Source organism: Geospiza fortis, unplaced genomic scaffold (assembly GCF_000277835.1).
Source record: "Geospiza fortis unplaced genomic scaffold, GeoFor_1.0 scaffold20, whole genome shotgun sequence".
Lineage (NCBI taxonomy): Eukaryota > Metazoa > Chordata > Aves > Passeriformes > Thraupidae > Geospiza > Geospiza fortis.
In genome coordinates, this window is record NW_005054374.1 from 3,117,611 (window position 1) to 3,143,237 (window position 25,627).

At 37.9% G+C, this 25,627-nt stretch overlaps 1 protein-coding gene across 6 annotated transcripts in view; it reads right to left on the reverse strand.

The window, feature by feature from the left end:
- Positions 1–1,994: 1,994 nt before the first annotated feature.
- The window catches only part of CASK (calcium/calmodulin dependent serine protein kinase), a 139,735-nt gene continuing 116,102 nt past the window's right edge, over positions 1,995–25,627 (reverse strand). For 2 of the 6 annotated variants that reach the window (XM_031060182.1, XM_005424868.2), the window contains 9 exons: positions 25,530–25,598; positions 24,118–24,153; positions 21,162–21,358; positions 19,805–19,920; positions 14,932–15,012; positions 14,758–14,838; positions 13,126–13,328; positions 11,250–11,333; positions 1,995–5,640 (listed from right to left, as the gene is read on the reverse strand). In XM_031060182.1, coding sequence (XP_030916042.1) covers positions 5,464–5,640; positions 11,250–11,333; positions 13,126–13,328; positions 14,758–14,838; positions 14,932–15,012; positions 19,805–19,920; positions 21,162–21,358; positions 24,118–24,153; positions 25,530–25,598 — 1,044 coding nt within the window. In that variant the 3' untranslated portion in view covers positions 1,995–5,463. The remainder of the gene's footprint in view (positions 5,641–11,249; positions 11,334–13,125; positions 13,329–14,757; positions 14,839–14,931; positions 15,013–19,804; positions 19,921–21,161; positions 21,359–24,117; positions 24,154–25,529; positions 25,599–25,627) is intronic. The other 4 variants (XM_031060181.1, XM_031060186.1, XM_031060185.1 and 1 more) reach the window with 4 other exon arrangements.

Here is a 25,627-nt window from a genome sequence, read left to right on the forward strand (position 1 = left end):
CTCCCACTATTTTTGCTTAGAAAGGTTAAGATTACATGAGAAGCCATCAACTTTCTGCCCAAAATCTTAACTGGGAAATGTACTTCTGAGGTAAGAATTAATTATTTATTCATTTACAGGTCTGAGAAAGAGGCTTAACTCTGAGGCTAAATTGTAGGGAGCCAAGAAGATTTTTGTATTTGCTTCAGTCCAGCTTTCAGAGGATTAGAGCAGGAGACTGTTAAAAATCACTTAAGGGGACAAAGTATAAATTACTATAGGTGCACTTACTGTATCAGCAAGCAAAAAAAACCCCAAACACTGCAAACATTTACATGTGGGAAGTAGCTTTGTATTTTTTTGTGTAGCATTAGTAAAAATAGTCTCCTCTATCCTAAGCTTGTGCACTTGTCCCCTTGTGGACACAAGGCACAATTATTCAGAATTTACTTCTGTTGGTCAATGACATGCTTCCTGTTGTGCAGATATTTTGATTTATATGTGACTATTTGACATAATGTGCAGCAGTTTCCTTGGTAAGAGTTATGACTATCTCTGAGCTCATTAATGGTAGAGAAGAAATCAGTGTGAGAGACTGGTCTATTAAGGAAATGAATATGCTTTACAGAAAAAAGCAGACTTTTTATGGTGCCTGCTTTAGCTCATCCTCTGTCAATTTAGCTTATAAAAACAGATAACTCTTTACTATAATAGTCAGGAAATAGATATATTTTTCTGTAGTTTTCAAAAATCCTTCTCTATGAAGTATTTTAAAGTCTGAAATTGAGCTCTAACAGCCTTCATTAAAGTTGTTGAATACTATCTGCATTGGAAAAGAATGGGGCCAGAACTGTTTGCATCTAGAATTTCAACGCAGATTTGCAAAGCACCCCTGGAAGCTCTGGCAGCATTTCCAATGATTTCTTTAAGTAACAGCACTCTGAAATATTTTCCTTATGGAAAAGAATAAAAATGGAACAAATACTGGTTAGTTCTCGGGATTTCTAGCTGGTCAGTGACTCTGAGATACATTAGAAAGTCTCTTTTCTCAGCTCGGTGATCGACGAAGGAGTCAGAATTCTTTTGCTCTCATTCTCAAGGTTGTTTATTGTATCTTGTCTATAAAATTCTTTCTCCTGTCCAGCTGAGGTCCACTCAGCAAGACAGTTCCAGGCACTCTGCCTGCCCCCGGGGCAGTGTTATGTCTTTATACTAAAAACTACGTGTACAATGTTTACAATTACTTTCCAATACCTATCACCTGTGTTAGACAGTGAGCTTCTACTCTAAACCAATCTGTAAGTGCCAACATCACAGCAGAAGATGGAGGCCAAGAAGAAGAAGGAGAAAGGCTGGACACGCCCAGATTCCTCCATCTTGCCCCCTGAACCCCCATATCAAAAACTTCAAAAACCTATTTTTCACCCTGTGATAAATGCATTATCATTCTACTTAAACTGTCGTGGCTTGTAATTCTTCATATAAGGTTGGTAATTGTTTTTTCCAAGGGCTAAATCAAAGGCACAGAGGTCTTGAGTTCTGTGCCAAGGTCTCTGAGCCCCCTGGGCAGGGGCTCGAGTCTTTCAGGGCAGCCAGAGGAATTTCTTAGGTTCAGACAGTTAGTCTGTGCTTTAACTTTTCCTAGTGCCTCACTGGGCTGGTGTGTATACTCCAGTTTTTGGAGTATACACACCAGCCCAATGTTGCTCAGGTTGCAACACCCCTTCTTCTTTGTTGTGTTTTCAAAGTCAACTGAGTAACCTTCTTCATGCAGTTTCTGAGGTAAGTAGATGCTGTTTTCTTTCAGAGGTGAGTGGCACAGTATTGTTCTTGACCAAACCACATAAAAAGAAAACCACTGCTAAAACACATGGAAGAATTTGGGTTTAGTGATGAGATCAAGAATGTCCATCTGGCAGTGGCCAGGAGTCTAAACTAGGCTACCATTTCCATGCAATAATCTTACCACTCTGAGACACTGAGTAACCTAGTGTACTTTTATTAGGTAAATGGAAGCAGAGGTTAATGAACATTTATTGGACCAACTTAACACCTTGAAATCACAGGCATCAGTCAGACTGAGAGGCAGCATACTGATAAGATCAAGTTTTCTTTACAAATCTATGAGCCCCTGTACAAAAATAAAGTATTAAAGGGGCAAACAGAAACATTTGTTTCTTCCCAATCCCAGGGCTGCTTCTGAGGTCACATTCAGCATAAATTTAGAGAAGTCCATGTGGTGCTCCAAATTATGCAGTGATATTTACAATACCAGGAGGACCCTTCACCTGGAGACTGAAAAAAACAACAAACTATAACACCAGCTTTCCACCTGCAGGAGCCTTCCTCATGCAGGTGAAGCTTCCAGCTCAACTTCTGCAGAATTTTGCCCTCTATGTACCACACAAACAACAGAGACATTCAGAAGGGTTTGAGCAGGGTGGGAGGATTGGACAGACTGAGGAGTCCTGGGCTTGCTCTGTCTGGGACTGTGCTGAAATCTGCTCATGGAGCTCACTGTGTGCTGTGGATCTTATGAACTTAAAGCCTAGGCAGGGTTTCCAATTTAATCTTTTGCTACTGAAGGCTCCTACAAAGAAAACAGACTGTGGTAAAGGAGGCAAGACAGGATGCTAAGTGTATGCTTTACAGTTTTTGTCTCTTGATAAAAGGTTATACAGTAATAAAAGAAACAAAGCTCTCCAGGTCAATCTTTCTACTGTGTAGCATTACTGAATGGTAGTTCCACTTAAGAAAAGGTATTAATTACATCAAATCACTACTTATTGTCATCTACATAAGGCAGAAGCACCCTCATGGGCCTTGTGAGATTTCTTTCCTTACAAGCTGGGTACACAGAACTCCAAGAAATTCACATTAACAGAGTCAAAAGTGTAGTTAAAACATTTATGATAGACTATACTCAAATTATCAAAATTACTTTACCTGTTTAATGCCATAAACATTTGAGATGAAAAACGTGGCACTGAAGTCAGATACCAATGTTCACCAGAGAAGTTTGTATTTCTAACATCAGAAACACTCCACTGCTTGATTTTCAGTAGGTCTTCCCATCTTTGTGCTTTGCTGGGAAAAGAGGTAGTTCTGAGAGTGAATTAACCCTTTCACTTCCATGAGCTCAGCCACTGTGGACTCACCACTGCAACAGCTGCCTACAGGACACCAGCTACGCTCCACCAGGACTAAACAACACAACCACTTGAAAAATTACCTCTTACTCACGGAATAGTTCACAGTTTTCACCATCCCCTCCTTGTGGGGCTAAACCCAGAACAGATGAGCACCTACAACTCCTCTGACAGCTCCCCTGTTTCCCTCCACGTGAGGCCCACGCTGACTCTCTCATCCATTATTTCCCACAAAACCACAAACTCAAGCGACTCAGGTACAGTTCTTGTTTTGGGATGCACAGAACTGTGATTCCAGCTGTGGCACTAAGGGCACTCAGCAGCTGGGGTAAAGTGATGGATGAATTTCCCTTCTGTGGGCTGCAAGCTGGGCTGTGGATGCTGCAGGAAATAAACACCTTTGCCTGCCCTGGCTGGGTGGGAGGAGGCACAGCCAGACTGAGATTTCAGCTGCGGATTTTACAAGAATTGTAAACATATTTGGCCACCCAACCTGCAGAAAGAGTAGGCAGGAGAAAATTAGCAATAGGATTACTCTTGTGAGAAAGATTCAACCTTGAGAACCCTTTTCTGATTGCACGTGCAATGGTCTCAAACGACTGGAACAGCCCACAGACCAACTCCAGCTGCAAGTTCCACTGTGAGGAAAAATCCTGTATAATTTTAATATAAACACTAAAATTCATGCTATACAACAGCACAGCCAAACCAAACTTTGAGGAGAAGTCATTTTAAGGAACAGTGTGCTTCTGACACCTAAAAGGAGGTGGCAATGCCTGCTGCTTTTAACCATTTTCAGAGAAAATTCAGATCATGTGGGCCAGCAAGAGCATGAAGAAGGAAAATGAAGTGCCAGGTCTATCCATGGTTACACTTTCTCAGTTGGCTCTGCCCTAATTCCAGCTTTGTGGAAGGAAGCCTGTGCTGATCCAGGAGGAGCAGAGCCCCTGGGACAAACTGCAGGCTGTGTCCCTACAAAGGCTTCCACTAAAGACTTGAAGACACTTTTCCTCACTGCACGAGTCACCGATTCGTGCTTGAAACTCCCTGTGATGAAATGAAGGACCCAAAAGCATTTAATTGTTGAACACATAAAAGGAAGTATATTTAAAATAAAAAAAAATTGGTCAGACTGTAGAGTCAATTACCATTTTTAAAGGAATTTACAGGGCTGTTGTAGATGAGTCTTTTGGAATAGTCAATTTATCGCAATGTCTAAACTGGTTTCTTCATTGCACAGTATTTTCTTTTAAAATGTGTGCATCTTTAAACAATTACATACATATTAAAAATCAGCATTTCTTTGCTTCAACTTAATTAAAACGTTAATACTCTCAGACAACACAGATCTGAAATGGTGAAACCAGTAATTGCCCCCTCCCACCTTACAACAAATTAAATTGAGACAAAATTACAAACACATTTCACTACATGATTATTATTAATAAAAATCAGTTTTTCTTTTTTTTTTCTTTTTTTTTAGAAAGTTGCCCAAAATGCAAGGGATGTGCATAGGTTTACAACTTAGTCAGAATAATATTTTGCTTTATTCCCTTGGGTACGTGTTCCCATGAACGGAATGTACTTTGCTGTAGATTACAGGTTTTATCAACACAGATACACCAACGGCATGAACGCTTGCGACTGTCCACATGCATTAAGAGTCAAGACCCAATTTCAAATTTCTAAAACTTTTACAGAGTTCTTCAAAGAGACAGTATCACATTATCTGGATGTTACACAAAAAAGTACTTAAAAATACTATCCTAGGAGAGAAAAAAAAAGCATGGAAGAAAAAAAAGGCCTTTAAAATGTATGAATTTGTTTTGTAATCACTAGACTAATTACTTCAAATAAATAAAGGAAAGCAAAGTATTCCAATCCATAAAATCAGACTCTAAAAAGAATGTAGTGTTCCACCCCCAAGTTAAGGTAACAGAATCATATTATTATTACTATTAAAATAGATTATAGAAAGCAGCATCTATTTTGTGCAGTTTTTAGGGGCCCTTGAAATAAAAAGCTATGATTTCCAAAAATATAACATTCCAAAAGACTGAATAGTACATATATTTAAAGATACATTTTATTAAAGTTTAGGAGAAATTATTAAAAAAAAGATACTGTCTCTTTAAATTAGTGTTTCATCTTTTTTCCCCTTCCTCCTATCTATTCGGACATGACAATAATTATATTTTAGGTCACACTACATCTAGGTAGTCTCTAGGGGCCAAGACCTGTTGACACAAGGTCAATAACGAAGAGGTTTTCCATGTATGAGGTGGTTCCCAGTAATGACAGATTTTTTTTTTTTCTCAATTCTCTCATTCCTGGTCTAGTAGACCCAGGAGACTGGGACCCACTGGGAGGCTGTACACACGAGCTCGATGGCTTCCTCCAGGTGCCTGATGGTTTCATCAATCTCATTGTTGATAATTGTTAGGTCAAAGTAGTGTGCATATGTTCTCTGTAAGATCTCGGACTCCTTCTGCAGGCGCTGAAGGGATTCATCCTGTGCGGTGGCCGGGAGAGAAAACGGGAGAAAACAAATGTTGGATTCTTTCGTGCTCTCCCACAACAGCTCCTCAGCTGAGAAGGAAATGGGCAAAAAGGCCTCAGGGAGTTGAGGTGCTTTAGCTCTCCCACCTACAGCTATGGGAATCACATGGGAGAAAGGGCACAGCTCCCTCTGGAAGCTGACACTCAAACAGCACTCGGTTATTGACATACTGGGAGACAAACACAGCTCTAGAGTTAAAAAAGCAAGGTAGAGGATGGAAGCTTGGAAAAGCAGCAATGGAGACCACATGTGAATAAATCAGACCAGGTGCTCAAGTAAGAGCTATTGGGCCTATGTCCCAGTGAGAATGTGAGAGAAATGGGAGGAGGGGGACAGGCTGTCAGGAATCAGCTGTTCCCACTTTTAGTAATGTTTTCTGTTCCACACCAATCCTCTGGGTCTGCTTCCTTTAATGACAATTTACTGATAAGGAAGTTCTCACTCCACATCACTGCTCTGTGGTTTCTGTCTCAGAGCAGGGCATTTCCAGCCCCTCTCAGTGGGAGATCCTGGAGATGAACCAGGCACCCTGGACATGAGACCTTAGCCAGGTCTGCCTGCCTGAGGGAGCTGCATGCAAAACGCTTCTTCCCAGGGCTCTGTAGCAATTTTAAGTTTGAATTCTCTTCCTGCAAATTGCCTTATGAATTAAAAAAAACCAAAAGCCAACAAACCCATTTGCTGTTTTCAGGAACCTTGAAATAGCCACAGGAAAGCAATCAATTCCTGTCCCACAGGTTTGGGGTGGATTTGGTGTAAAGTGACTCCTGCTGCTCTGCAGCATCCATAGGCTGACTCTACTTGATCAATCAGCTGGGATACACTTTGCTAAACAGAGTTTTAGGCTGCAGAAGTACAGACACAGTGCCCACAGCTTTGTCACTAGAAATTACTCTGGAAACAGATTTTTATCCAGCTGTTAAGATGACCCCCACCTTTATTTTTTTCTGTTTCAGTTTCCCAAGTATTTGTAATTACAGTGGCAAGCAGCTGTGGAACAAGAGCTTTCAGGTCCCCTCAAGGAAACAACCTGCTCTGAGACAGTTCTCCTTCCCTGCAGCAATGAAACCAGCCACTTCTGGAGGAGAAGTTCTCTGCCAGAGTTACAGTTCTGCTTCTCTCCTGAAGCTGCAGCCTCAGATGGGGAGGGGGCTGTGTGGTGTGCTTGTCTTCACTTGAAAATTATTACAAATTTCCTTCCAAGTCAGGCAAACACTCCTCACATGCATTTCTGTACAAGGGATGTTCCCTGTATGGGCCATTATGCAGCACCAGCAACTCCTGGAACTTCTGTAGAAAATTCTAGTGTGTCTAAATTTAATTTATGCTATTAAAATAGAGAATAATGTGGATCAACACTAGTATTAAATATTTTTGTGGATTATTTCATATGGCCCAGTGTCTTTAAGCCAAACCCCTAGTTAGGTGAACTTCCAACTTCTCAGAGAGTCCAAAAGAGACATCGATATGTACCAGCTGAGCATCAAACCTTTCCTGCTTAAATTAACCTACAAAGGAAGGTCAGTAACTTGTCATGCAGACTATTTTCAATGCTTTAAATATATCTAGCTAAGATTAATTTTGTATTTATAGTCTGTCTTGTCCAAATCATAGTGCACCTTGAAAAGAGTTTTGATCCCATGACACAGGGCTAACAGTACCTGAAAAGCCCCCGGAAGCCTCAGAACTTTTAAGTTCTTAAGCAGATTTTTAATTATTATTCATATTTCCCATCAATGTTACTTTTACCTTCAGATATGGACTTTTCTCACTACAGCATATATCCTATTGTGAGTGACAAAGAAAATCTGAAAATCTTACAGCTCTCTCATATTAAAAAAAGTGAACTGGTAAACTTTACATTGCACACACAGTTCCACAAAGCTAAGTCTTTCATAAATTCATTAAATTTCAGGATTTTTCTGACTTAGCTTCCCCTAGATCCAACTTTACTGGGATCAAAGTGGTCTTTATTTTGGAATATCTAAATTTCCCAGCCTGCTGGAAATATAAATCATTGCTTCTTTCATATACTTTAATGGGCAGTAGTAAGTTTGGGGTAAGCCATTACAATAAGTTTCAAATAGGTTCAAACTTTCCTAAGCTCAGCAAAAGGAAAAGAGATCAAAGCTCTTGATTTTTGTTTCATTTTGGGACTAACTTTCACCTGTGCTTGTGATAGAGTATCTGTACATGTCAGACTTGGCTGTTTTCTCTGAGTCTGCAAGACTTAAATACCAAAATTCATCTTTGAAGCTAGCTGTAATCAAAGAATTTGCTGTAGTAAGTTCCTCTCAATTTCTCTAAAATGTCTTAATTAAATTTTGCATACTGAACATCCCAGCTTATGTTCCAAGAAGGAAATTCTTCAGCAGTTGTGCTCTCAATAGTGTCAAGAAAGAAGATATTTATCAAAATGTTCAGTGAGCTGCAGACAAATGAATGGCCACAACTTCAGAAATTAACATTTGGGAGCACAACATCTGCATTTCCTTCTTCCCTCAGCTCTTGTGCAACAGGAATTTTATGAGGGTCTAGTTGCAGTGTGTCCATTACTGGATCAGACTTCTTCTTCCTAATTCAATTCACTTTCATAATCTCTCCTTTTCCACCACAGCTGAAAGGAGTTAAACATGGCTTTGTCCATGAAATACTCATGTACATAAAGGCCACTAGTGGCACCTTCACTCTCTGAGGGCTGGGTTTTTTTGGCCTGAAAGTCCATAGAACAACAGCTGCCACTTGTGGCAATCAAAGCCCAGCCCAAAAAATTACTAATATTCCCTTCTAAGGCTGTGGACAATGTGTAAACACCATCAGGCCTTTGCCAGATTTGCTTCAATAGAAAGAAATTCACAATTTAAACAGCTGGTGGGCTCCACACTTCCTAAGAAAAATTCCTTTTATTCTTTGGCTGTAGGAAGGGAGGAAGCACAGCTAAAAGTCTGAAGAATTTGGCTCAATCAGGTTTACATCAAACAAATGGAGCCTGTGATCTCTTTGCTGCTGTCGGGGCAAAGGAGGTAAGAACAGCTGGAGAAAAAAGGAACCACCCCAAGGTTTTCTGATGCACTCTCTCCTCTGTTTTACCACAACAACCATCAGATTTAAGCTTCTTCTGGGAAGATTCCCTGTATAATTTACATTGGTCTTGTGCTTTGCAGTTCTGCTCAGGGTGCATTGCTACATCCACTGGAAAGGAAATATTTTGTCTCCTGACTCTTGATGCGTGGGCCTCAATTACTGAAACATTTTGTGTGGTCTTTGACAGGATAAAGTGTCTCAAGAGAGACACTGTTAGGATTAAGCCTCTGCACTGGTTTTACCACAAAGTTCAGATATACATCTGGAAGAGGAGAATTTTTACTCCATAGCCTCTCTTTTTGCTAGCAGATAATTCTAGTGCAGATATCAAAGTCATTATTATATTAAATTTTGACTCCAATGGCAAAAGTAATGTTGAATGGGAACAAGCATGTCTACATTCTAGAACTACTGCAATAACCAGGACTACCTTGTGAGCCCCTAGCTGGTACTTACAGGCAGTTTTCTGCACCATTTTGGCAGCTATGTACAATTAGTACGAATGCAGGAAAATGAAAAGAAAAGCAAAGATGAATTTTAAGAAAACATGGGGAGGGGAAAAAAGGACAGTCATTACAGAAGTGTTCTCAAAAAGTGCAAGTAAAATAAAACAAGGCAGGGCAAGAGGATCAACAGAAAGGGACACTCATTATGCAAATGAACCTTTCAAAAAGGAAGCATGAATGGGAAATAGGAAACACACACTCCTCACCCTTGTTTGCTGCCCTACACACAGACACACTGCTTATCTGCCCAGAAAACCTTGGAAAATAGAATCCTGTATTTGGGTAAGGGCTGTTGCTATTACCATTGCCTGCCCCTCCCTTTCCTTAGCTTTAATTGATTAATAAATTAGCATATTTTTTAAGTGTGGCCTTGGCTTAGCAATTCATGTGCCTGTGGGCACAGAGACTTTTGTCACAGGAGCTTATAACAGGTTTTACAGCACAAACACAATATTTTACTTCTACTAGCATGAAGTACTTCCCCACCACTACTATAAAAGTCACATTTCTGTTCTCTTCCCAGTGTATGAGGGAAAATGTCTTCTCCCTCACATGAACTGTCCCAAGTATCTCTGTATTACATCCTAACTGGAAGATTAAAATTTAAGTACCACTGGCAAATGAGTGAGGCCAAGGAAAGACTATCTGGGAGCTGAGGCAGGTATGGAGGCAACAAGCCTGAGCATTTGTGTTTTTTACAGGGTACTGGATGCAATGCTATTTGTTTACACAAAGGAAAATTCAGTGTAGATGACAAAATTCTAGTATTTTATCCAGCTTGTACTGATTCACAGCATCACATCAGCAGTTACATGAAATGTCACTTCACTAACATGGCAAGCTGTGCTGTGCTGCGAGATCTTTGTTTTTACACTCTTGGGTTGTACCATTAGGGTGTGGGTCCCTAGGACACAGTGAAATGACATAATGCTGTGAAAGTGAACAGAGCCATCTTCCCCCTCCTGTCCCTCTTTCACTGCTTGTTCTAGCACTGGTGCTTAAAAATTAACAAAACTCCAACTTAGAGCTGAAGTAGCTCACTAAAGCATCATAGTGAACTAGCAGAATGCCTCAGCTGTCAGTAAAATTCCAGCTTGAGGCCAAAATTTTTCACTTTCCACTTTTGGTTTGAATAATCATGCAGGTTATTTGCATTTAAATGTGCAAGTCTGGCTCCTTCCTTTCCTGCAAGCCTCTGCAGTGATGTCACAGCTTCATGTTTGTGATATTGTAATTTCTATAGAAACCTGCTGTAGTGACATGGCTTCTGACTTTGTGTTTTGATGATCAAGGAGACATCTAGGATATATGGAACAGATTCATGATCAAATCCAAAAGATTAAATACTTTAATATCATGGTTTAAGGAAGGTGTTTGTGAAAATGGAGTTTGTGTTAGTGTCAGCTAAATCCAGAATTGCTTGGTATCCTTGAAATCAGCAGCAAGAGCAGAAACCCTATTAAAACTAAGTAGGAAATGGATGATGTGGACCTCCATGAATATTTAGCATCACTCCACAAGCAATTACCCCTGGGGTCAAAGATTCCAGTTCTCAGAGGACAGCTGTCAAAATGAACAAGCCTATTTCTGATACTTATTTGCTGCGCAGGGAAAATGCTAAAGCTAAAGGTGGGATCAGTGCTGGCATTGCAACTGACAATTGAGTAATTTGTGCCAATGATTTGGAAATGGATCTTTGAGCTGGAGCAGGGAATGAAATATAAGAAATGTACTTCCTAAGAATATGTACTTTTAGCATACAGCACTGGATCCTTCCTCTTGAAGTCCACATTTTGAATTATTGGTTCATAAACAATAAATGTATGTCAATCAGCTTAATAAAGCTGTTATTCAATTATTTTTCTGCTTCTTCATTTACAGACAAGGAAACAATTGAGAGTCTGATTTGCACATTTGAACCTCATCCTTAATTCTGTCTCTGCCAGGAAATCAGATTGCAACGTGCCATACCTCATTAATGCCTGGGGTAATCGTAGGTGCAGCAATAAAAACAACAAAAGGAGCAAACTCTGCAGTTCTCAGGACCTTCAATGCCTAGGGGAAAAAAAATCAGATACTTTAGAGGAAATTTCCAACAATCAATGTGAAGTAAGTTTAGTCACACAAGCAAAAGAGACAAATTCATGATCTACCAATGCTGGATTTGTTTTAACTGAATTGGAGTCAAGACCTTAGTAATACAGACACCTAACTTTTTCTATTATTTTATATTTTTGGTGGTCAAAACATGCACCTATCCTTAAATAAAGTGAGTTTATGAGTCAGTAAAAGCTTTAGCATTTTCAGAGTGCCCCTCCCCATACACTCTCAAAGAATGTGGGATTCTGTTTACATTTAAATTGACTGATGAAATACCATGTAAAAAAATTCAGTTATGCCATAAATAAGGAAAATAGCCATCTGTATTTTAGAATATTGATTAGAGTATGAATTTTATTATAAAACTATTATTTTTTTAATGAAAATGTGATGTGAGCAGTTTGAAGTATCTAAAAATTGAGCATAGCACTAAATGGAATAAATACAGCTCCAATCTCCTGAACCAAATCTGTGCAAAAGAGAAAAGTTCTCTTTAAAGAGTTGCCTTAATGAACTGAGTGACACAGAGCTGCCATGTGTGACACTGTCACAGACCTGGGCTGGACTGAAGTGCAGGACAGTGGGTTAAACACCTCAGCTGAACCCAAAGGGATGGACAAGATTAAGTCAGACTGCTAAAGGTCACTCTGGGTTTGCTCTTTTGATTTTTTGTCTTCTCCAGAGCTTTTTCTTTTTAAAGAAATCAACAAAACAAAATCCCCATAATCCACCCTCTGCTTGAGCTAAAAGGTTTTCATCTCTGCTACCACCAACAGGAATCACCTCTGCCAGCCTGCTCCAAACAAGAGACAAACCCCATAACTGAAATGCAAGAAAATCCATAAGAGTGCCCAAGGGAGAACAGGCAAGGGGTGTAAGAGAACCAGGAATAAATCCACAAACAGGTTGGCCTCAGTGAGCTGAGATGGATGAATGAGGAAGCTGGTTAGCAAAGTGGCTTGCTGGACATGAGCTGGAGGAAATGTGGCAAAGGCAGCTGTTACCAAATGTAAATATATTCCAACAAAGATTAAAATCTCTTCTGAGAATTGTACAGCTCTTGAATTATGCATATTGAAAAAGTTTATCAAGAGAGTTTGCTGTTAACAGCAGCTCCATTTGAACTCATTATAAATGCTGCTCTCCCTGAATGCTGTTAAATGTGGGATTTTATTTCTAAGAACACCACCACACCATCATACTCTGAACTCTCTTAAATAATTTCAGTCAGGTATCTTATTTCTGTTGTGAAATTCTTAGAAAAATTTGAACTTCCTAAATCCATTCACAAAGAAGAAATAAGTCAGCAAATTTAAGTAGATAACCCTGGTCACAATTTTGTCCTTCCTCCCATTTCCTTCCATCTGCTAGAATAATATGAACATCACAATTGTCTATATTCATGTTGTTTCATTTAATAAAACATATAAACAGATCCCTGTGAATTGAAAGTAATGACTACACAGATGTTTCAAAGGAAATGTACCAGAATTTTCAACAGATTTGCTACAATGAATAAATAAACTATTAGGGTTTCTTGAGAGCCTGATTTTTCTTTCTCCTCTGTGTTCTTCTAACCATATGATTACCAGAATTCAACAGATTGATATCCTGGTGGTTCAAGGACTTTTGTTTCACATCACTTTATGCAGCACTTACCTAGTGTGCAATCAATAAAAACATTTCAATGAAACAAGGTTGAAGGATTTGTGATGAGTCCCATTTTTATACACGTCTAACTAGTTACCTGAGGTTCTACATCAAGTATTGCAATTAGTCCCTGCTCATGGATCTTTCGTATTGTTTCCAGTTTTGTCCCATACATTGCATCCTCATGGCTGCCATATTTCAAATATTCATTGTTTGATATATCCTGCATCATTTGGTCATGTGATACAAAGTAGTAATTTTTGCCATTTTCTTCATCTTTCTTTGGAGGTCTGGTTGTGTCTGAAAATATAAAATATTTTAGTATAGAAGCAATATTAAGGTTATATGTGGCTTCTTTTTTCTGTTTGTTTATCAATACTTATTCACTGAATGATAACCTGTCAGATCACACACAGAGCAATGAAGTATGAGGCAGTCAGAATGACAGGCACTGGGAAAAGCAGGAGTTTGAGGGACATGTGTTGGAAAAAGCAGCAGAAGAGTCCCCAGGGTCTACTGAACCAAAGATACTCATATTTCTCCTAAATCCCCTTCTGTCCCAAAAACATTTCTGCTTTCTCCTTTTTAAAAATTTTTATGAGGTTCTTATGAGTGTGAAAAGGATAAATCTAAAAAACTGTTCAAAAACCTGATTACCTGTGGTCAAGAGAGGTAAAAGGTACTTAGGAATAACTACTTCTTGAATATTGCTTCTACAGACTTATGTAAAATGGAGACTTATGTGGTAAGAGAAGTATGGTCTACTAATCTTTACAACTAACTGCCATTGTGCCTGACCTGATATTTTTCATCTGGTTTTCAGTAGGCAGGTAATTCCTTCATAAAGCATTCTTCTAAACTCCTCACCCAATTTAAGGCCCATCTCAAAAGCCACCTACTACACCATGGTTTTGTAAAGGAGTGCAGAAAATGCATCTTTTTATATTATAAAATCAGTGAAACAATTTCAGTGCAGGAACCACAGAGCAGGAATCTAATCCAGGCAACCTAAGGCATGCTCACCACGGTATAGGTGAGTCCATTTTAAAAGCATCTGCAGATAAAATCACTACTTTCTGTGAAGAAAATTAAATGAGTGTCACTTGTGAGCCATGTATGGCATTTCTGAGGTCAGTCTGAAATAGAGTGGACAGGTAGGGGCTGGATGCTCTTGTTTTGGTGTGCTCAGCTTGGGGAAAAAGGATGCATCTCCAAGAGACCACGTAATGGGATCTGCAGTTCCTGCAGGGAATTCATAGAGAAAACACCTCTGTGGTTTTCATAACAACCCACTGGCAAGCAGTGAAATAATTGTGTTTTCTGGAAACCTGAAACTATTTTAGTGCAATACCAGTCCTTAAGATATGGCTGTGTGAAGTAATTAAAACACTACAGAGTCCCCCTAAATTCAGCTCATATTTCTTCTCATGAGAATTATACACAGTTAAAAATGGGAAAACTTTTATCCTTCATTCTAAATTAACAAACATTTGGGTAGAGAGAAGTAGGTCTAACAAGAAGTTTTATGAATAGTAACGAACATTTGATGCACAAATGGTGTTTTCACCCTGCCCTTTGCAAAAGCAAAAGAACCAGCCCCAGTCCTACACAGATCCCACCTTCAAGGCAGGATTTGTCTCAGCTGAGCTGAACACAGGCAGTAGAAGCAGGAGGGTGTTGCCAAGGAGGACACAAACAATTCTGCAGCACATTGAGCCCTGCTACTTACGAGGAATGGGGTAAGCAAATCTGTCTGGGTGTTTTGTGATGAGCGTATTTTTTATGTGTCTTCTTCCCACACCGTGGGCACCTGAGCCACAACACAAAAAAATCATTTAGAAATATTCCACCAGAAGGGCTTCAAAGCTATGATGCTATGTTCAGAAAAGTAACTGAAAATTACCTAGTAGGACTAGCGTTTTCCTTTTGAATGCTGGCAGCTTTACTACTTCTTCATATGTGACGAGATCTAATTGATCAAACACTAAAACACAAAAGAAAGCCCCAAAGGATAAGAAAAAAAAGGCATATGAAGGGTGACAACTAATTCTGCTACAAATTATAGTTTTATCAAGATTTAGATTTATAATACAAAGTAACATGTTATGGAAAATAGAACCATTCATTCCTTATGCAATTTTAACAAGTGTTCATTTAGGAAACTGTTAAGAGCAGTAACAAAGCTACTGAGATGCTCAGCAAAGTTTGCATGTCCTTTCATGCAGTGTTCAGCAGACCACAAAAATCAGCTAGAACAGCATGCCATTCACGTTTGCATTCCTGAGAAATAGCAATACTAAAGAAAAATTTGTGGACAGTGACCAACATGAATACAATATGAGAACATCTATTTACACTGAAGATAGGGATACTTTCATAATAATGTTTTAACAAGATCTATGAGAAATGCACAGTGTTAATACTTTGTGGTATTTATTCTTTCAAACCACACCACTTACTTGTAATTAGAGTTCTCTTTAAACACACGTGCTAATTAAACTGACATGCTTTTAAAACTTGTGACAGAATGAAGAATTCTAATGAAAAGTGATGGCATTACAGAAAAGAACCTCCACCATATTTAGGGAAAAATTGTAGAAGTATTATTTCAGATAGCATTTCAACTGCAGTTGAAATTGGATGAATTCCAGCATGCCTATCAATCTGTTGTCAATTGCCAGGGAATAAATATAGTGATTGACAAATCAAGTTTTGTTCATTAATAACAGCTTATTCCTCCTGTGCCCAGCAACACATCATCTCTGGTCACTCCTGCTGAATTCTAATGACAGAAGCAGGCAAGAGGCAGTTATTTATATTTGTAAAGATTGCAGCAACCAGCAATTGTGGAGCTGAATAACAAACAAGAGTTTTCAGTTCTGTATTTCTGCATGCTATGAAAAGGAGTCAGGAGAGACTCCATCCAAACTATGGAATCTCCCTCTGAGCGTTTCCAAGGCTTAAGTGGTGTATCCACCTCAGCCATATCCAATCCATCTTTTAGGATGAGTGTGGGTGTCTCTCAGTTTTTCAATTTGATGGCAGTCTTTTCACCTGAGAAAGTCCAATGGCTTCAATTTGGTGAAGCTACAAATCAGCCAATTGACACACCCAAGTCTTTAAAGCCTTGAAAAGATACAGATATGAAAACTTCCTGGTCCATTTGAAGCATTTTGAATTTCATCCTAAAGGAGAATCTCTTTCAACCTTTCCCCAAATACTACAAGCAAGAATTTAGTAATATTTTTCTTTCATTCCACAATGGAATTATTACTCTTGTCCTTTTTGCAACTTCACATTATTTAAACAAATCAATAATTCATTTCATAATAACGATCTACAACACACTAAACAGCTTTACCATGCTAACCACCTAAGCCTGCAAGTGTCTTTTTCCATTGAAAAATAATAATTAAAAAAGAAATCAATCCTTCATTTTCTTCTTGAACAAAACCACGTTATGTTAGATACAAACAACAGGAACAAACACCAGAAATGACACATATTAACGCCTTCATCACAAAGTAGTAGCATGGAGAAAATGTGTCTCAGTCTACATGGATTTAACTAATGATTGTGGGGTTCTCAGATGCAAAAGAAAAAGGATTCATTTCTTAATATACAAAGATAGGAGGAATACAGGGCACACTTAAAGACTGAACTTCAATGCTTCTGTGTTACTAGCTGATAAAAGAAAAGGAGTTCTTGAAAGGAAACAGTAAGAAGCAAATAAAGAGGCATTGTCACTTGACAGGTTACTTACATGCACAGAGGCCATTGGGAGTAAGACAGCATGAAAAATGTACAGGGGTCATTGAGATATGGCTTGTAATATATTAGTAAAATAAAAAGTATATGCACAAAATAAACTTTACCATGCAATAGTCTAAACACAAGGCAAATAAATCACATTAAGAAATGATAAACATATTTTATAAAAGCTTGGCAATTTTCTACATTATGCATAATATGGAGCATAGTTCTGGTATGTTCTTCTCTTTTCTGAAGCCCTGCAATAACTTTTCAGCAAAATAAATGAAAAATGTATCTGGATATCACTGCAGCGTATCTCTAGAGCATTTATAAAAATGTCAGTGAATCTAATAATGGAAAAGATATTTCATTTTTTCTGGGGGCTTTGGCTTAAAACTGACTTTATACTGATAAAACATATGATCATGAAATTGTCCAATACTCTAATATGAAGCATAAAGGAAAGAACAACAGGATTACATTTTTCTTGCAAAGGAGAATGTATTTGCTTCTAATTCTAAAAAGTAACTGAAATAATCTCCTGTTTACTTCATAAACTATGTCTGATTTGCAGAATAATCTCATTTCTACTTCCAGTAATATCCCAATATACCACACCAACTCTCAAATCATCAGCTGGTCAACAAATCTGAGTTGACTATGAATTATTTTACTGGGTCATTTCTCAGTACCCCAGACTAGTCTCACCCCTAAGAGAAAAATAACACACAAGTCCAAATAGATTACACACTGCTGATCAATTTATTTAATTTTATACTCGGATAAAAGAGAAATAAATTCTACTTTCCTGTAAGAGCAACATTTTGACAATGATTATACTTGTTTTGGATCCAGGAGAAGAAAAGATCTGGTTTTTATTCTGAAACAGAAGCACTGAAAGGTTGCAAGGGCCAGTGCTGCCATATTTCTGACCAGCAATCCTGGATGTGACAGAGCACTTCAGAGAATGTGAATTCAGAGCCACCTCAGATAAACCTGAACTCACCTGAGCACCAAAGCAATTAATAATATTCATATATTGAATATTCTATATTTGGTGTCATTCCCTGGAATATTAATGGCATTACTTTCAGTACCTCAGGGACACTAATATCAATAACATTTCTACAAGATATCTTGATTTCAATCTGTGCTTACATTAACCTTTTGACTTAGGGGAAAGGAGAAGCTGTATTCTAAAGGGAACAGTTTCTTTTATGGTCATTATCATAATTTTTAATGTTGGTATTTCTAATTCTTGGCAAACACCTGCTCTGATATAAAGCAAATAAAGGTATAACACTGCTGGTGAAGGCAGGTGAACTGTGTGAATCAAAGTGCCATCAACCTACCCCAAAATGTCCCCTAAGTCAAGACTGCAAAGTCCACATTCCTTTCAGGAATTTAACTGATAAAAAATCTCTGAGCTAGGTCTGCTCCTACAGTGCTGCCTGCTCCTCCTCCTACCCTGGCTGTCCTTCCCTTAGCTCAATCCCTTGTAGCAGCCCCTGCTTACCCACAAGACATTTTCAGTTCTGTATTTGCACTGAGAGATGCATTAAGAAATGTACCTGCCCTAAAGAAATAAAATCCCTGTTTTTTTAGGTTGTTCTTGATCCATTTCACAGCATGGCCACAAGTGAAGGGAGGAGCAAGGCTGCGGGAATGTGTGCTGGGAGCAGATGATACCAGTACTGGGAAAGGCTTTGGCTCATAAAATCCAGTTTACTCTCAACAGCTTTTGTTGCAATTATTAAAATGTGGTTGAGTGCTACTGCAGTGAGGGGGAAACATTAGAACAAGCAGGGTGTTACAGCAGCAAAAGGAAGGAACCTGCTTAAAGCTTTCAATCTCTGCTTGTGAGAGCTTTCAGAGTAACAAATAGTTTCATATTCACCTGTGAACATCTTAAATGCAACAGTGAATATAAAGAGTATAAACAACAATTACTGTCTTAGAATTTAGGCTTTCTTAGAATTTACTGTCAAATTACTTTTAAGGAAACACATATTCTGTAATAGTGACACATTATGAGCTCTGATCCTGCATACATTGTGCATGTAAAGAGAAATACCTGAAAATTATGGATTTATATTGTTTAATCAGTGTGCTCAAGAATGCAACTGAAATAAAACCCCTAGAAATGAATGTAATATAGAATACTTTCATTACAGTGCTTGGACAGGTATCTATTCTGATTCTAATAAAAATCTCTGCAAGTCTCTCAGGAGACCACAACAACATAAGCATCACAGAATGTGCTACCAAAGCAGGAGCAACAGAAAAGTGTTGAAAAGCAGTTTCAGCACATTAAGTATTTTATATTAAAAGAAGAAAATAAGCAAATTCAGCTCATAAATGACAGGGTCTGTCTTCTTTACTACTAAAACTAATGAATTTTGCTTGACAAAGATCTCTTACTCTACACTTTTAAAATTTTCTAAAACAATTCATTTTTTCAGCACTCTAAACAGAAGCCCAAACTCAGGATTCAGGCAGAAATCACTGCAAGGAGGATAAACCTCCACAGCTGGTTCTATCTGGTAGCTGTAAATAACACACTGACTGTGCAATGACTCTTATTCCACTTCCAGCTGTGCCACTTCAACAAAAATGCTCTTTCATGATGTTCTCACATATGTAATCTGTAACTATAAATACATATTTACAAGGATGCTACAGAACAGTCTGTTGTAGAGCACAGTACAGTTATATAGGTTGCAAAAATCATATCCTGTTTGTTTCTAATGCTGCTTTACACATAAACCCCCAAACACTCTAAGCCTCTATCAGGACATACTATGATGCACTGCTTTTGTGGCAGCTTGCCCTCTCCACTGACTAAGCTCCATGCTTAAATAGCAAAGAACAAGCAGAGTAATGTTGGCATAATTAGAATTTTACTTATATTTTCTTAAGTAACTCATTAGGTTTATACAATACTGCCAGCTGAACAATTAATGGCAACGCTTAAACTCCAAAAAATGTAACCTGTTACAGATACCTGCATTTTCTGTTCATACCTGCATTGTGCTTTGCCAAATATTTGTCTTTGTACTGCTTTTTTTTCTTTCCAAACCAAGTACAGCTGGCCTGTTGCTCCTGTTTGGTCTTCTCCATGGCAATACAAGCAACTCGCCTGACATAAGGAGGAGAAAAAAACATTTTCTATTGTAATCAAGGATCTTTAAAAAGCTGCACAGAATGAACTAGAAAAGCAAGACTTTTTTATAGAACATGAGTACAGTAAAACTTTTAAAAACTTTTTTTTATGACTTTAAAGAACATATATACAGGGGTATTATGTAAGAGTATTTTCTTAGAGGTAGGTGATGGAAGCTCACAGATGAAGTGAGCATGGGAGGAAGGGCAGCTCCTGGAATGAATCCAGACCACTCTGCAGCAGATCAGAAGGGAAGAGCACAAGGTCTGGAATGACCACCATGGTCCAAATTCCTGCAGAGCAAGTGGTGCTGTGCTGGGGCACTGTGAGGAATTGATCTCTAGGGTGGAGCACTGCAAGGGACCCTGCTGCAATGTGGACTGTGCCTCCCTTACACAGGGCTGGCACAGAGCTCAGGACACGGAACTAAAGGTCTTGTCTGCCTCTTGTCTGTCCCTCTTCTGCCAAAATCTCCCTTATCCAGCACAGGAGCAGTGCACAACTCCAGCTCTTTTACATGGCAAATCCTGTATGAAGTATTTTGTGTTAAATTATCTGAACTTTACTGAGTTATGGCCACGCCTTCCAAGGCCCAGGACTTGTTTGCCACAATTTGTGCTGATACATTTAAAATTTTTTACCAACAGCTCCTGCAAGAGGTTGTTTAAAGGCTCTGCATTGTTCAGTGCCACTGTTGTTCATTGAACCTGCCACTGGCACTGTGATTTTGTTCTGCTTTTTGACATTCATATGAAAAATGAAAAGGAAAGAAAACCCTAAAACTCCCTCAATGACCTTTTTGCTTGACAACTTGCTAAAACCCTATTCCTGCAGCACTTGCATGTAAACAGTACTAATGAAATCCCTGATTAGAAGCTGAAAGAGAAACTAATTTGACCCTCTTATATAACCAATTTGTGTGTAGCCATCTTAAATTCTAATTTCCTACAGTATACTAGAAAGCACAATGTTTATTAACACAGGAATTCATTTTTTAAAATGTAATCACACATATGAAATTGCAGGTAACCCTTACTGCTATGCATACATGAGAAAAAATTAATACCACACAAATTGAATGAATATATAGACTTAGAGGGAAAAAAAGGAAGAAAAAGAGAAAATAATTCAAAGGCTGGCTATACAACAATGAAAAGTCTGAAAGACAGAAATAAAATCAAAACTAAATTCATTTTTATAGAAAACTTAAATCATACCATTCCTGAAGTTCAGGAGAAGGAATAAGACCTGCAGTACCATTTTTGGAGTTCTCAAGTTTACCCTGCCACCAGTTATGATCATCTTTGCTAATGATTTGGATAATATCACCAACTCGGAATCTGATGCCAGCTTCTTTGCAAGGAATGAGGTCATCCTTTGCTGGATCATATTCAAATTGTGCTCTTACATAGATCTAGAAAAAAAAGAGTTTATAAGAGACACTGCAGAATCATCACTGCTATTCAGAGTAACAGGTGAAAATTTTATCTGTGAATGCAGCTACACATATTGGTTGCAACAAGCAAAGAAAGAAATAAAAAAGGAAGGTGCCAAAGAATAAGTGATAGTTGAACATGAAAATGAAAATGCCCCCTCCAGCAAATGATGGAGACATGTTATTTCAAAAGCCCATGTTTTCTACATTCTATAGAACCTGAACAGCAAAAATGTAATAAACTCATGGAGTCCCTCAACAGTTATTAACTACCACAAATCATTCCAGACACAAGCCAGCACCTTACAACTCAATCTGTAATGTATTTTCCAACTGAAGTCCCACGGTATGTTTTAAAACTTTCTGTGACAGGAAATTTTACTGGATGCTATGAAGGACTTTGGCTTTATTAGTGAACTTCAGAATGAGAATTTTTAAGATTTAAGGCATTAAAAAAAAAATCTTTTTTTTTAGGAAGTCCTGTATTGCTCCTATCACAGAGTTACTCAGGAGGAATGTGGGAATTCTCCATATGGGTTTTTCAGTAAAAGTCTGCTCCTGTGTAAATAAAACTCATGATTTGAGCAAGTTATTCTCTAAAGAACATGAAGAGAAAGAATCCAGACTCTGACTTCACAATCCTTTCCTTGTGTGTTACTAAGTTCTCAACTCTAGAAAATCAAAATAAAAGTGATACCCAGTTCTGGTTACTAATTGGAGCCCTGATGCACCCAAGGAGCTCAAAACCAAAATTAAGTGTCATGCACTAGATGGGTAATTTCTACAGTTCATGAACTTCCAACATCACCCTGCAGCATCTCACCCAGCTTTGTATACACATACTGCTGATTTTCTTACTAAAAATAGACTAGATTTAAAAATCCCCAACAATTACATTGCAAAGTAATATCCTTAGAAAATGTAACAATCACTTTTCAACTCTACTCAAATTCTGCTCCAGTAATAGCTGTAACTGTGCAGTGTTAGCACTATTCATGGCACTTAAAGTAATCCAATCTGCACCTCAACACATGAATAAATTAACTTAAAATGGCTAATCACTTTTCTTTTGTATCTGATGTATTTTTATTGGTTTGCAGTGAGAGCATCAGATGACAAGACCAATACAGAACTCAATTTTTAATATATTAAATCTGACCAATGCTCTGCTGTGCATTGAGTTAAAAAAAGCAACCCATCTTCTTTTAATTACTTGAGAAATAGGATATTTTGAAACCAATTATGTTTACTTAGTAATTTGTTTTTCATGAAGTAATCAATACTGAGCCAATCCCTTATTTTGGCTGAAGCTTATTCATACAGGTCTAAAAGCATTAGCAGTATTTTTACTATCTAGAAACTTCCCTGTTTTTCAAGTCCCTGCTCCAGTTTGAGCCATTATCCACCATATACTGGCAGCTCATGGAACACTACAGACTTTCTGACACATAAAAATGTATCTATTAGCCAAGCCCTCACTGGTTTCAAGGATGACAAGAAAAATATGCTGGTTCAATGGGAAAAATCAGGTAAAAATTGAAAAAATAATGTAATTATAAATGGTGTGAGTAAGAGAAACACCATTGTTTTGATATTGCCTTGAACAAAGTTTCTTCTTCTGGGGAAAAAAAAACCTATAAGAAGCAAATGAAAACCTAATATAAATGTCTGGAAGGTGTTTCATGGAGCCTCTCCAGATTTACATTCAGGCAGCTTCAGAAGAAAATGGAAAGTTGAAAGAACCATAGAGAGCTGTAAAAATGGGAAGTGAAGTAAGAGCAAACCATTCTTGTAATAGAAGTTCCAGCCAACTCAACTAGACAGCAATATAAAAAGGTTCTCAGAGACAAGAGTTAATGTAGCTGATTGACTTCTTGAATGGAATTGCAAGAGCTATTAAAAAAATTCCTGGTAGAGAAAGAGGCTGAGTACACAGTTAAAAATTCAGCGGTAGATTCTGGAAAGACTATAAATAACTGGAGCAGTTACTGGAGATCAATCACAAATCACTTCATGCTATGTGCTCATTTGGAGGCTGCAGATAAAGAACAAAAATTCTTAATATTGCAAGAAGAAAGATGGGGAATCATCTGAGAAGCCCCACATGCTTTCTTGGAATTTTCTGGAGAGGGAAGATCTTTCTGTGGTCTGTGCTGATCTGCACAACCAGCAGGTCAAGGTAACAAAGTTAAGGGAGGTTATTGAAAATGGGACTAAGGACTGAAATTTTAAGAGACCATCTTCAGATTTATCAACCCCTAACAGAAACTATCTTTAATGCTTTTCTTTGAAAAACTTTTTTAATGTTAATAATTAGTGTCAGATAAACTCAAGCTTTACAATCTTTGTCAGCACAATATTTTAGAGTTTTAGACACTTGCCCTAATTGTCTCCATTCCAGCTAAAATAGAAATTTCAGCTTTCCTCTAAGATTCAAACCTGAACACGTCACTGCACAACAGGAAGTCTATTAATGCACTCTGAACTAAATCAACATCTCCAGTTAAATTCTCAGTGAATTTGTAACTCTCACACATGTGGACACATGAAAAAACAAAAAGGTATTTTGAATTAGCTACAAACAAATGAGTTAAAAGAAAAATGAAAAAAATGGAACAAAATTTTCAAGCTTAAATGTTTTAGTCCAGCACATACAGAATATGAGTGGGGAAAAGGTAAGCAGGGATGTTTGCTAGCAGCTAAGTTTACAAAAATTCCCATGGAGGATATCTATTCACCTGTCGTCCTTTTGGTTGTGTTGTCGATGGCAAGTCCTGCAGAATAAAGTCAACCCAGGAGAAGAAATTTTCATTTTACTTTTTAAGGGTACATAACACTGTTTGTTAGTGATTCATACTACATTACAGTAAAATGGTAAGTTAGACAAAAGTATAAAGCATTGACCCATGTTTAGAAATAACTTTTTTCTTAAAGAAAAATCAAACCCAGGCTGTTTAGCAGCAAGCTGAAGAAAGCAGGTAAAAAGTTTAAGCAGATAGAGAATGTGCTTTTTAATAAATAATTCAGCATCTTCAACACAAAAGCACCACCAAGTGAAAGAGGCTCTTTATGTGAATGCCTTTTCCATTTAAATATCAAGTTTTGCTTTCAAAAGAGAGAGGCTATTATAAATGTTAAAAAACCTATGATTAAAAATGTATAAATGTGATCAGTTGTGCTGAGAATTAAGATTATAACTACTTTCATGTTATAAATTTAATTCACAAAAATGTCCTAAATTTTTCATTCACACAATTATTTTTCATTCTACTAATTAATAAGCGCTTTACCTTGTGGCAAATAATGTCTAATTTTTATCAATAGTTAAAGAAACAGTTACTTGGTTTTGGGTTTTTTTTTTGGTTTGTTTTTAGCTAGTCCCATGAACTCATGATATTGACAGCACTCACTGAAGAAACTTGTATGCAGTTACTACATTGGTCCAAACAACAACAAATGAGAAACAAGACGAATTTTAACACCAATGTACTTTAGGAAGAACGGGAGATTGACAGCACCTTTCTACCTGAATACATACAAAACAGAAGTACTTTGTGTTAAAGATGTGATGGTAATAGCTTGGTTTGTAGTGCAGTTTAAAGCCACTTCCTTTTGCTTTCCATATCCAGGCAAGGCTCATGTTTCACACAGTATGTGCACGTACCACGACAGCAGAGAGCACACCAATTCCTTAACTCAGATAGCGGAAACCAGTACACGTTCCAGAGGGCTCTCAAACACAAAACTTAAAAAAAAAAAAGGATCTAAAATGTCTTGGGATACCAACTGCACAGTTACTCCCTTCCTTCAAACTCTGCTTCCAAAGTTCAGGATGGAAATAAAAGCTTCCACTTTAAACCTCTGCTCAGTTTTGAGGAAAGTGCTGACAATGATTTAAGGATGACTGAAGTGTCACAGTACAGTTATTACCATTTAATTCACTGTATGGCTTTTAATGAGAAGAACATGTTGGAAAAAGCCCTTAAAAAAAAAGAAAAAAAAAAAGAAAATGGGGAGTTACATATGCAATAACCTGGGTTCTCTCAGCAGGACAAAATTTTCCACTGACCACACGATAAGTATAACAGTAATGGCAGATGAGCACCAACAAAACTTTCACACTTTCTCTGTGTGGAACTGGAAATCTTACCGAAACAGAATTGTTAGTGCTGCTATGACCATTAGCGGGGGACTGTCTGGATGTAGAGGGGGAATCTCTCTGAAATAAGACACAAGGTTCATTAACAA